This window comes from Tupaia chinensis, unplaced genomic scaffold, assembly GCF_000334495.1.
Source record: "Tupaia chinensis unplaced genomic scaffold, TupChi_1.0 Scaffold141231_1, whole genome shotgun sequence".
Classification (NCBI taxonomy): Eukaryota; Metazoa; Chordata; class Mammalia; order Scandentia; family Tupaiidae; genus Tupaia; species Tupaia belangeri.
In genome coordinates this window covers 1,729,723-1,742,878 of record NW_006201094.1, presented here as the reverse complement: position 1 = coordinate 1,742,878, position 13,156 = coordinate 1,729,723, and the positions used below count along the sequence as shown (strand labels likewise).

The 13,156-nt window shown below is 41.3% G+C and overlaps 1 protein-coding gene and 1 long non-coding RNA gene across 2 annotated transcripts in view; one reads left to right on the top strand and one right to left on the bottom strand.

Moving 5' to 3' along the window:
- The window catches only part of OPA1 (OPA1 mitochondrial dynamin like GTPase), a gene marked incomplete at its 3' end in the record, with an annotated part of 73,685 nt that extends 63,356 nt beyond the window's left edge, over window positions 1-10,329 (bottom strand). Inside the window, 1 exon segment of the mRNA XM_006162962.3 lies at window positions 10,131-10,329. Coding sequence (XP_006163024.2) covers window positions 10,131-10,162 — 32 coding nt within the window.
- Window positions 10,330-10,413: 84 nt separating this feature from the next.
- Window positions 10,414-13,156, top strand: part of LOC114005002 (uncharacterized) — a 31,211-nt gene continuing 28,468 nt past the window's right edge. Inside the window, exon 1 of the long non-coding RNA XR_003546942.1 lies at window positions 10,414-10,570. This is a non-coding gene — a long non-coding RNA (uncharacterized LOC114005002). The remainder of the gene's footprint in view (window positions 10,571-13,156) is intronic.

Genomic DNA, 13,156 nt, shown 5'->3' with positions numbered 1-13,156 from the left:
TAAAGGCACTCTTTTTTCAGCCTAAGGGTGTGTGCACTCACCAGAGAAAGAGAGAGACAGACACAGTGAAAGGGAAAGTGAAAAAATCACACACACACACACACACACACCCCAGGGGAATGGCCACGTTGCAATCCCTTCTCCTCCATTCTTCTCCCAGGATCTTGGTGCACACACACACCGAGCATGAGTTTCAAGTCACCAGGTCTGGGAATCAAACCACATTAGGCTACGTGGGAGTCCAGTGACGTAACTGCTTCTTCATCTGCTGGCCCCTTAAATGCACTCTTAAGATCAGAAGAAAAGCAAAATGAGATCTCTCTCTCTCTCTCTCTCTTTATTTTTAGATTTTATTTAACTTAATTGATTAATTAATAATTTTAATTTTGACTAGAGAGGGACAAAGCAAGAGCGAGAGTGAGGGAACAAACAAGCGAGAGAGAGGGAAAGTGAGAAAGCAACCTGCCAGGTCTGGGACTTGAACCACAGTCAGCCATGTGGGGGTCCAGCGCCCTTAAGCACCTGCCTGTCCCACAAAATGAGATCTTATTTCAGTTGTCCAGATATAGGGGGAATAACCTAAAGTGAGGGAGCAGCAGTGAGCAGGAAAGAGAACGGTGGCTACCAGAATGGCAGACCCTGCACAGGAGGAAGAAGAAAGAAGAGTCACTAATAACCATGAGGTTTTACCCGGTTGACTAACATTACCCCTGCCAGATACAAACCAGCTGGGGAGTAGCTCATGCTTCCCTAACATTTAGCTCAAACTTGTTCAACTCTATCCCTACACCCACTTAGTTTTTGGAGTCAGACCATCAGACCAACCTTGATTCCAATCACAGCTTCACTGCTTACAAGCTATGTGCTGTGGAGGGAAAATGACGAATTTCTCAAAGCCTCAGCTTCCTAATCTGTTAAAATGATTGCATCAGAGTTATTCCCCATGATCCCTAATGTAGGTATCTGATTCCCCGAGACTTTTCTCTTCTCTTTACCTAGTGTGTCCTCTTTATCTGTTTACCCACCTTAGATTCTCTAGTTCATCATCTTAGTAATTCTTTTGCAATACTTCAGACTTTATGCTTCCTGACTTTTTGTCTCACTTGTCTGGCAGGATGTAAACCCTGAATAAACCTTATTATTGCTTTTTCCCCTGCATATACCCAGCGAAATGAAGCACTACTGGGAAAAAACACACCCAAACAGTCTTGACAGGCCCTCAAAACTGCTATCGGGCTTCTGTCCCGAGACTTCCTTGTAAATGCCAAGCAAGTGCCCGTGATCCAAGCTGACTGAGGTCGCAAGTAGCTAACAGCATGAGGACCCTGCTGGGGTACTTGTCTAACTTTAATGTGCTTACACTCACTCACTCTCACTCGTGGAAAAAAATGAATGGATAAGCTTTTTAAAAAAGGAAACATTCAACTTTCTCATTTAAAAACTTCCACTGCAAGGGAGTGGGTAACAGAGTAGGAGGGAGAGGATCAGGGAAAAAAATAATGTTTAGTGGACACAAAAATGAGAGTTATCTGTTGATGATAATGTATACGGAAATGTCTTTGATTTGACTAATATGCACTGTATTCATGCTGGGAAAAACCACATATGCCATAAAGATGTACACCGACTGAATGTAAATAAAATAAAATAATAATAATAAAAAAAACTCAACAACTTCTGGGTCCAGCAGATGTCATAACGGTTACAACGCTGGACTCCCACATAGTCAACCGTGGTTCGAGTCCTGGACCCAGCGGCTTAAAACTCATGCTAGGCGCATGTGTAAGCGTGCCCAAAATCCCAAGAGAAGAATGGAGAAGGGACTGTGGCATGGACATTCCCTCTGAAGGGTGATCTCTCCCTTTCTGTCTCTCTCTAGTGAGTGAACATGCCCTGTATCAAAAATCTCTCTCTCTCAAAAAAACAAAAACAAAAACAAAAAAACCTTAATAACTTCCACTGCATCACACCCATCCTTTCCCTCACATAAAGTTACAGCAAGTTCTCCCATTCCCTGTTTGGAATTCTCTCTCCGTGAGCTTTTCTCATCTTAATGAAGAAAAAAAAAAGTTTATTTCCCTGTTCAAGCTACTTTATTAAAAGCCAAACCTACTCGATTTCCATTTCTATCACTTCAGTGAAACAACTCTTTCGAAGGCACCAAAGGTTTCCAGTGGGCATTTTCTTTTTCAGTTGCAGCTTTATCTGATAGAAAGACCTCAGGTTGATACTGCCTCACTACTGGAACTTACTAGTCCCACGGCAGCCTTTACCTTTACCTACCTCACTGGCTATTCGCTTTCAGTCTCCTTCTCTCCACCCACCTTTTTTTTTCTTTTTCAGACTTTTTTTTTTTTTTTTGAGAGGTTTTTCACTATAGGTCACGTGCGCCTGCCAGACAGAGAGAGACATAGAGACAGAAAGCGAGAAATCACCCCCCAGGGGGGATGGTCACGCTGCAATCCCTTCTCCTCCATTCTCCTCTCGGGATCTTGGGCACGCACTCACACGCGCCCGGCGTGAGTTTTAAGCCACCGGGTCCGGGACGCGAACCGCAGTCGACTACGTGAGAGTCCAGCGACATAGCCATTACGCTAACTGCTGGTTCCCTCTCCACCCACCTTTTAAATACTGGTAGTTCATGGAGGCTGAGACCTAACTTACTTCACTTATCACTGTCCCTAAGCAGCACTACCTACACCCATTTCCTTACTCACTCATACCCATACCCAACATACCCATGTTTCTCACATGTATGTCTAATACAAACAGTTAAGTTCCAGGCATTGTGTCCAAGTGCCTACTCAACATCAGAAACGTACCTCAAATTAAAGATGTCCAAAACCATGAGCTGTCCTCCTGCTCCCACCCAAAACCTGACCCTCCTCAGCAGGACCCCTCTAAGGAAACGGCAGGGGCCATCTGGTTACCTAAAGGCAGACTTGGGGATCCTTCCTTATACTTCCCTCAACATCGCCCAGCACCAGAGTATTCTTCTGAGAGCAAATCTGACCACTCACTTACCTTCATCCATCTCTTAAGTGGCTCTCCCTGCATTTAGAATAGAGACGAAACTCCTGGTCTATAAAGCCCTGTGCAGTCTGGTCCTTGCGTCTCTCCTACTGCCTCCCACATCCACCCAGAACAGTTCCGTCCAGCTCTCTGACTGTGCCATGCTCTTTCCCACCTCAAGGCCACACGCCCATTACTCTTGGACAGTCTTCTCCCTACTAGACTCCTGCTGTTACTGATAATCAGTTTCACCTCAAGCATTTCCTTCTCCCCTGAACTTTCATTAAGCAAGTCCCTCTGCTAAAGTTCTTGAGTTTCTACACTTCACAGTGCTTAAAAATTTTTATTATATAATAGTGCAGTTATTGGATCACTATTTGTCTTTACCAGTGACCTGCAATCTTCATAAGGCCAGTAGTCTTTTTTTTCAGACATAACTTTCTTATAATTAATACTTGCTAGAAAATGCATTATTTATAATTACACCAACATCCACAGAGGCCAAATATTACAGGCATAAGGGCACACTATGACCATGTCTTTCCATACTTCCCAAAGTTTTATATTTTAGCTATGAAGTTCGGTTACCAGACCCAAACGTGTTCTCAATAAGTGAAATTTTTACGACCATTCAATCAGAGTATCTCACACCTCTCTGGGCCCATTCATGTGGAGACAGGAGTAGAAGCTGTAACCAGGTTCTTCATAGCACATATTTGCACATGATGCCCACTCTTCATATGCTGTCTGATTTCTTTGAAATAAAAGGAGTGACTCAGCAGGGCCATGTAGATGAGGAAATTCCTTATGGAGGAGATCATATCTTCGCGTGTCTTCCGTTTCCAGGTCAGTAGTCTTACCTGGTTTTAGTTACTACAGTATTTTCAGGATTTAACCTACTGTCTCACAAATAGTAGACAATAAATTTGTTGAATGATTTTTTTTTTTACTGAGAGGATTAAATTGAAAACAACAAAACAAAACCACCACAAATGATAGGCTGGGCATCATGATGGTCTAGTGGTTAAGCAAGCTGGATTTCACACATCGGCCACAAGGTAAGACTCTTGGCCCCAGTGGTTTGAAAAACATGCTGAGCATGTGTGCATACGTGCCCTAAATCCCGACAGGATGGAGAAATGGAAAAGAAGGGATTATGGCATGATACTGCCCCATTATACAGGTGATCTGTGCTCTTCTTTCCCTCTCCCTGTCCGTCTCTATCTCTCTCTGGAAAGCACACATGCCTTCTAGCTAATTAAAAAGTAAACACACAAAAACAGGTGAAGGACAGCAGGTAGCATGGAATATGAAGTGGCTGGATCCCACATGGCTGACTTCATGGTTTGAATCCCCGGCCTGGCGGCTGGGAGAACACAAGTGGGCATGTGTGTGTGAGTACCCAGAGAATGGAGGAAAGAGGAATGTGGTGTGGCATCCTCCCTAGAGGTGCTTTCTCACTTTTCCTCTTTCTCTCCCTCCAGCGAGTGCATGTGCCCCATAGCAAACTAAAAACAAACAAACAAATCCAAACAGGTGAAAGAACCTAACTGTGGCTAGCACAAATTAAGCACTCAACAAATGTCATTTCAGCATTAATTTGCACTCATCTCCCCTACTACTATTTGCACTATCCTCTCACTACGAGGGCACAAACAGTCCTTTAACGCCCAAAAAGTTATATGCATCTTTTTTTTCAGTGTCCTTGTATATGAAATATATATTTTTAAATCTGAAAATGTGTTTAATTTATTTACAGTCATTTATTGTACATCAATACAGTATACAAAATGAGATTTTTCCATCCACAATACCTTCTATATTGGCTCAATCAAGGATACTACCATGCATGGTAGTTATTTGCATTTTTAGAAAGGAGTTGCTCTAACTGCATATGCTTTTGTTTTTCATTTATTTTCTCTTTTTTATTTCCAAATGTCTAAAATTCCTATTTCCCTAACGGTGGCTGCAGAACTATGGGTAGAGGGCAGGGACAGAGATAGGCAGTATGGTAGCACAGTATTTCAGGGCAGTAACTGCATGCAAATCATTCCTCAGTTAGTCCCTTGGAGAGATAACTGACTGAAAGTACAATCCTAGTATTTAGAAAACATCCCCAAGAATTACTTCTAGGGTTTCTGATTCATGAAGATGCTATAAACAAGATCAATGCTCAGACAGCAAAGGACTATTCTTCATAACCAGGTCCTCTTGAGATACAGGTAAGAAAGTAAAAAGAGGAGAAGGAATTGAGATTTCCTGAAGCACCATCTGAGGAAAGACTGCTTGGTCACCCTCCATCCCACTCCCATCCAGGTGAACGTTAACAGCAGGAATTGTCCCCAGGCTGAGCAATCTGCCAGGGAAGAGCTAAGATGCCTGTGTTTGTTGGGGAGTGGGCCTTAGGGAGAGTGGGAAACGACTTCCCAGAGTAAGCCCCCTCACTACCGGTATCTGTACCAAGCTCACTCAGATCACCTGCCCGCCGCCTGAAAGTCCTAAAATGAAGCTTGCTAGTTGATACATCACACACCTAACACAAAAGCATACCTCTCATTCAGGGATAACACACACAGAATATGGAAGTCAGTCACTGGTCATTCGTGTTTAAATCTGATTAGGAAATCAGACTCTCACAGAAACCAGCATCTCTTAAGATGAGGTCCAAGATAAACTGCAACACTGTTAGTTCTGGAAAATGCCGAGATACACAATCACAATAAGCATTCTCAGGAATCCTCCAGAAAACTATGCAGACATAATATACTGCAGCATTATTCACAACAGCCAAGATACAGAATCAAACTGTCTGTCAACAGATGGATGAATAAAGAAAATGTGACCTACACATATAATGGAATACTATCAAGCCAGTAGAAAGAATGAAATCCTGTTCTTTTAGGCAATGCAAATAAGCCTGGAGTACATTAAGTTAAGTGAAATCACTCAGGCACAGAAAGAAAAATATTGCATGTGCATTCATATGCAGAAGATGAAGTTGACCTTGGGTTGGCTCCCTGGCAAGATCAGTAATGTTATGCTCCAGAAAGCTCTCTTACTCATGTACACATTTTATCATACATTTTAAAAAATCAATTAATTAAAAAAAATTTTAAAACCTCATAAAGTAGACGGTCTAATAGTAGTTACTAGAGGTAGGGGTGAGGGGATAAGGAAATGTTGGCTATTGGATATAAAATTACAGTTAGATAGGAGGAACCAGTTCTATAGTACAGTAGATGTCTATATTTAACAATATTTTATTGTATATTTCATAGTTTTTCATTTTGTTTTTTGAGAGAGATTTTTGCTATAGGGCACATGTGCTCACCAGAGAGACAGAGACAGACAGAGAGTGTGAAAGTGAGAAATCACCCCCCCCCCAGGGTGATAGACACACCACAGTTCCTTCTCCTCCATTCTCCTTTCACAATCTTGGGCATGCATGCACTCATGCCTGGCATGAGGTTTAAGTTGCTGGGTCCGGGACTCAATCATGGTTGACTATGTGGGAGTCCAGCGACATAACCATCACGCCATCTGCTGGTCCCTATTGTATATTTTAAATAGCTATCAGAGAAGATTTTGAAGGTTACCACCACAAAGCAACATAAATGTTTGAGGTGACAGATATGCTAACTATGATTTAATCATTACACACCATGTTCACAGATTAAAAAAAAGCCTGTATCCCACAAGTCCACACAATTATTACATATCAGTAATAATAATAATAATAATAGTAAAGCTGTTGTTATTCAAAAATAGCAAAGTACAATGCAAAGTTTGTAGAATTGAACATGCTTTTAAGAGTTTTGATTTTGAGAAATTTTTGCTATAGGGTGCATGCACTTGCTGGAGAGACGGAGAGGCAGAAAGTGCGAAATCACTCCCCCTTCACTGGGAGATGGCCATGCCACACCATTCTCCTCTCAGGAACTTGGGCATGCAAGCACACGCGCCCAGCATGAGTTTTAAGCCACTGGCTCCAGGACTCGAACCATGCATGGTTGACCAGAGGAGTCCAGCAATGTGACCGCCATGTCATCTAATGGTCCCATGCCTTTAAGAGTTTAATAGACGGGGCAAGATGGTAGCACAGTGGTAAAAGCCAAAGCTCAACAGGGCAATCCCCTATGGGAATAGCCATGTCAGAAAATAAATAAAGGAAATCTCCAGACCATAGAACACAAGGAAAAAAAGGTGGAAACACACAACAGTTAAGCAATCCAAAGAAGAGGTATCCAATAGATTTGGGAACTTGAAGGTGGAATGCATTCCATGTGCACAAAAAGATCCATGGGATTCAGGAAGCATCCAGATAGAGTATTTTCAGTATCTTGGTCTTTAAAATGATATTAAGGTAAACTTATAATGTAAACAATTAATTAGCAAAGAGGCATGTATATTATATATAAAACCTAAAAATAAATGCATATGAATATATTGGTGTATATGAATACTTTTTTTTTTTTTTTGAAACAGATAGGCTACAGGTCATAGTTTGGAGATCACGGACAATTTAAAAGACCAATCTAAGAGGAACAATATTCATCTAACAGATATCTAGAAAGAAAAAGATGAGGAAAAAAAAAATAGAGAAAGAAATAAGAGAAGAAAAAATTCCCAGAACTGAAGAAAAAATAGGAATCTTTTTAATAAAGTAGACCGATCAGTGCCAACAAGGTGAGTGGTGAAAAAAAGACAGGCCTACACTTGAACAAAGCTTTGAGAAACTTAAGATGAAGGCTAAAGCCAACTTCTTTTTTGAGAGATTTTTGCTATAGGGTGCGTGCATTCACCAGAAAGAGAGAGGGAGACAGAGACAGAGAGAAAGAAAGCGAGAAATCACCCCCCAGGGGGGATGGCCACACCACAATCCCTTCTCCTCCATTCTCCTCTAAGGACCTTGGGCATGCACGCACATGCACCTGGCGTGAGTTTAAGCCACCGCGTCTGGGACTTAAACTGCGGTTATCTACATGGGAGTCCAGCGACATAGCCATTCCGCCAACTGCTGGTCCCGGCTGAAGCCAAGTTCTTTTTTTATTCTTTAATAATTATTTAATTTATTTATTTATTCATTCATTCATTTTTTTTTTTTTTAATTTGACCAGAGAGAGACAGAGGGTGAGAGTGAGAGAGAGGAAGTGCTTTTAAGCCACCGGATTCAGGACTCGAACCCTGGTCAGCCATGTAGGAGTGTCCAGCATCTTAACCACCACGCCACCTGCAGGTCCCCTAAAGCCAAGTTCTAAAAGCTGCAATAAAGGAGAAACTCAGGACACCCAGAAACATGGGGAAAAAAATCATATTATCATTAGAGGTCTCATCAACAACAAAGGATGCTAGAAGAAAATGTAGCAATGCCTTCACAGGTTTGATGGAAAAGGATTCTGTATAAGGACTTCTAAATTCAGTTAAAATGAATAATCAAATATGATGCAAAATAGGTTTTCCCCTCCAGAAGTCATCTACTGTCTCATTCATCTAGCATCTCTTTACATACCATTCCCTAATATGTACTAAGTAAATTCTTTTTTTTGAGTTATCTTACACAAACATCAATTGCACCCAAATACATGGTGGTCATTACTCTTCTCACCTGTACATGAGCATGTGTTTATACATGCATGTCAAAAAATGTTTATGTTTCCACCTATTAAAGAGTAAGAATTTAACTGTGCTCTTTGATAATATGCAAAGGAACTACAACAAAAGACAAATGTCAGAGCTCAGGCCTTCTGACATTTCATATCTCTACTTCCTCACATAGCTACTCTGCTATTGGCATGAGGCATTTATAATCTGTAACTCTAAGGAGTCCCTAGTAATTTTATAAACAATTTAGCCCACTATTGAAGTGAATAAACAAATTATGACAGTTATAAATCAATCTGTTTTTAAACTAAATTTTAAAAGTTTTTCCTACACATCTTGATTGCCCTAACAGAGCTTTTTTTTTTCCAGTCTTCTCTCTTTTCAAAGAAAAGTATGTATGTATGTTTCCTCGTTAAATATTGAACAGAAATGACAAAGATTTAAGTAACTACTTTCAATATCAAGGGCTGTAAGTTTACTCAAAAATTAAAATTTCAGAGGATTAAAAAGAACTATGCAATAATTCTGACTAATACTGTAACTACTGTATGCCACCCAGTTCTGTATCTGAACTACAGTTAACCTCTAAAAGTAGATTTTATTCCTTATAAGCACTATAAATTATCTATACTATTTTAAATGTATAGAAAGGTATAGAAAGGCTGAGTTAATTTAGAAAACTAAGTTTCTCTAACCTAGCTTGATAGATATTCATACGAAATACAAAAACAATGAGTTAAGCTTGAAGGAAAGGAAGGCCATTAGAACAAAATTACCTACAAAGATAAAGTCAAACTTAATCTCATCAAAAAATATATAGCAACTCACATAAATGATAATATTTCCATAATTTCCTACTTATGATTAAACCGGCCAGGACAACAATGACAGTTTAAAAGATGGTGTCACATGTGTCCAGAACTTCTGGAAGGGCACACTTTGCATAAAAAATGCAAGTCTCCTTCCCAAACACTGAAAAAGCTATTAAGAGGGCATCTCTAATCACCATCTCGGACACCATGTGCGTCACTGCTTTAGACCTGATCTCCCCTTCACCCGAGAGAGAGAGAGAGCGAGAGCGAGAGCGAGAGCGAGAGCTTAAGTACCTGCAGGTGCAGCGTACACATGGGTGCAGGTGGAAGGAAATTAAGGCAATGAGAGTTAAGAGAGACACAGAAAGGATGATATATGGACAGGGCCAGACCAGCAACGCACAGGACAGAAATAAAGAACGAGACGCAGTAGGGGTTGTAAAGGGCAGGGGCAAAGGTCAATCCATATGACCCAAGACTGAGAGGCGTCCAGAATCTTCGGGTTGGATGGGGACAGGAACAGAGGCCAGAATCGAAACCGGCACCGGTCAGATGAACCCAGTGAGAGGTTCCTGTCATTCTAAGTCTTCAAAAATCTCCGGGAATTCTCCAACCACCCTCGGCCTGGCCTGAGAATTACCTACACATTCCAGAGGTAGTGAAAGGCCCCAGAAATAACGGGGCCAGGTCAGAGCCCGCACTTACCAGCCCAAGGTGGCCCGATGTAGTCGCCACATCCCGCCAATGGGGAGGTCACGCAGGCGCCAAGACGGCCACACGGGAGTCCCCGTGTTAGCCCCAGTCCGGCTCTTGATCCAGGTATGACCCAGGAAGAGGCCCTCAGCAACAAGGGCACAGAACAGCCGCGGAGGCCCTTCCAATGGCGAATGAACTTCCGCAAGAGCCTACCCGGCACCCGTACTCAGTCCGTCACCGAAACAATACCCCCGACCCTACCCAGGAGGGCAGCACAAAAGATCCGTAGAGAACTAGCGCATGCGCCCAGAACCTCGAACGTGGACGCGCGTTTTCCAGTCTTCCCTTACGCCCGCCCAGCCACGCCCTCTTTGTTTCCGGGTTGGAATTCTGAAGCCGCCTAGGTTAAAGATTTGGAGCGGAGGGATCAAGAGTTGGGAGGGGACAAGGTGGGTGAACGACTTGAAATCCGCATTGATAAAGAAGTTCACGGGTGGAACAAATTTAGGAAGACTTAGGTATTGAGGGAGCATGAAGAAGCTTAGAGGCTACAAAATGAATGCAGACTAGAGTAATAGAAATGAATGGTGGCGTCTTTGCCCCGCTCTTTTTGTTGGGCATCTTTGTCTAAATGCACTTTCATATCCATAGAACAATCTTGTGAGACAGTGGGGAAGGGTTTTAGATAGGTAAAAGTGCTTTAAAAATCTCTGGAGGTCAAATCTGAGAGCCTCATCAGTTAGGTCAGGTATAGGTCTGAGTAAGTTTGTGTAGTTTGTAAAGGCGTCAAAATGATTTTGTTCAGTCCTCTTTTTTTTAATGATTTATTTACACGCGATCATTTTACATTTCTGTAGCAGACAGTATGTTTTACAAGGCATGCTTGTATGTGGCACGCAAATCAAGGAAATTACCATATACATCATTTTCAACATATATTCTTACTTCTGTTAAGTGTTTCTCCCTTGAGCTTCTCCACCCACTGTATACTATCTACTTTCCTCCTATAGAGTTTCTGGTATCTACATTTGTCCTCCCTAGTATTATTATATCTTCAGATTTTGGGTTTCTGCCATAGAGTGCAGGCATTCGCTGTATATTGAGCTGGGATATACAGTGCTTGTCTCTCATAGTCTTTCTACTTTGCTTAGCGTTAAATCTTGTGTATTCATCCACTTTGAAGCAAATGACAGTGCCTCATTGTTCCTTATGGCTGAATAATATACCATAGTTTTTCAATCCATTCATCTGTTATGGAACATTTAGGTTGATTATATATGTCTTAGCAATTGTGAGTAATGTTGCAATAAATATCCATGTGCCAGTGTCTGAGTGTTTTCCTATCATTTGGGTAAATATCAAGGAGTGGGATTATTGGGTCATTCGATAGTTTTACTTGTAGGTTTTTGAGTGACCTCCGTGTTACTTTCCACAGTGGCTTGTACTAACACTTCCACCAAAAGGGTAGGAGGATTCTCTTTTCATTACAGCTTTGCTAGCACTGTTGTTTCTTATACTCATTTCCTTTTACTCATACCTATTTTGACTGGGGTTAAGTGATATCTCAGTGTGGTTTCAGTTTGCATTATGATGAAAATGTTGGAACATTTTTTCATACACATTTTGGCCTTTCCTATATCATCCTTGGAAAGTTGTCTGTTCAGCACATTCTCCCATTTTGAATTGGATTATTCATTTGTGTGTGGGAGGGAGTGAACTACTTGAGTTCCCTATATATTTTGGTTATCATATCATTATCTGAAGCAGTTTGCAAATGTTTTCTCTCATTCCAAAGGTTGTCACTTCACTCTAATTATTGTTTCCTTTGCTGTGTAAACTTTTTTTAGCTTGATTAAATCACATTTGTCTGTTTTTGAAATAATTCCTTGTGCTGTAGGGGTCTTATTTAAGACATCTTTGCCCACTCCAGTGTCTTCAATGGTTTCCTCTGTGTTTTCTTTTTTTTTCTTTCTCTTTCTTTTCTTTTTACCAGTAGTTTTATAGTTTGAGGCTTTATGTGTACTGTTTGAGATTTTACGTCTAAATCTTTTCATCACTCCATTGTAAATTGATTTTGTTTTTTTGAGAGTTGTTTTTTTTTTTTTTTTTTTTTTTTTTTTTAAAGGGGGTGTGGCTTTTCGCGAAAGAAACGGGTGTGTGCACTTGCCAGAAAGACACAGACAGAAAGCAAGAAATCACCTCCTAAGGGCAATGGCAACACCACAGTCCCTTCTCCATTCTCCTCTCTGGATCTTGAGCATGCACACACCCACGTGCCCTGCATGAATTTTAAGCCACCAGGTCTGGGACTCAAACCACGGTTGACTACATGAGAGTCCAACGACATAGCCATTACGCCAACTACTGGTCCCATAAATTGATTTTTGTTAATGGTGACAGATGGGGGTCCATATACATTTTTCTGTGAGTAGATATCTAGTTCTTCCAGCACAGTTTACTGAAAAGATTTTATTTCTTCCACTACATTTTTGTTTCATTTTGTTTTTCGATTTTTTTTTTTTTAAATCACAAGGCATTGACATGCAACAGAGAGAGACAGCAAGAGGGAGAAAGTAGAAAATCATCCCCCACAGGAATGAGCATGCTGCAATCCCTTCTCCTCTATTCTCCTTTCAAAACTTGGGGCATGCATGCAGACACACACACCTGGCAGGTCTGAGACTCAACCTGAGAGTCTACCGTATGGGATTCAGCGCCTTACCTATCATGCGGCCTGCTGGCCCAGTTTTATCTAACTTTTGATCTCACCATTTGAAAAAAAATGGCTATTGTCATGGTCTCCCCCATTGCAGTATTGCCAGTGATCACTGACCATCTCAGCAGATTCAGCCTAGCGTACTGAGTGCTGAACATCCCTTGTTATACTTCCCTCCCTTGGTTTTCGGTACATGATATCCTTCTTTTTCTCCACAATCTACTTCTCTCCAATGTCCTTTATTGACTCCTCTTCTTCCAAACTTGTAGTGTTGGAAGGTCACAGTGTTGGAAGGGTCCCTTCCCGTCTGCATTTCCAT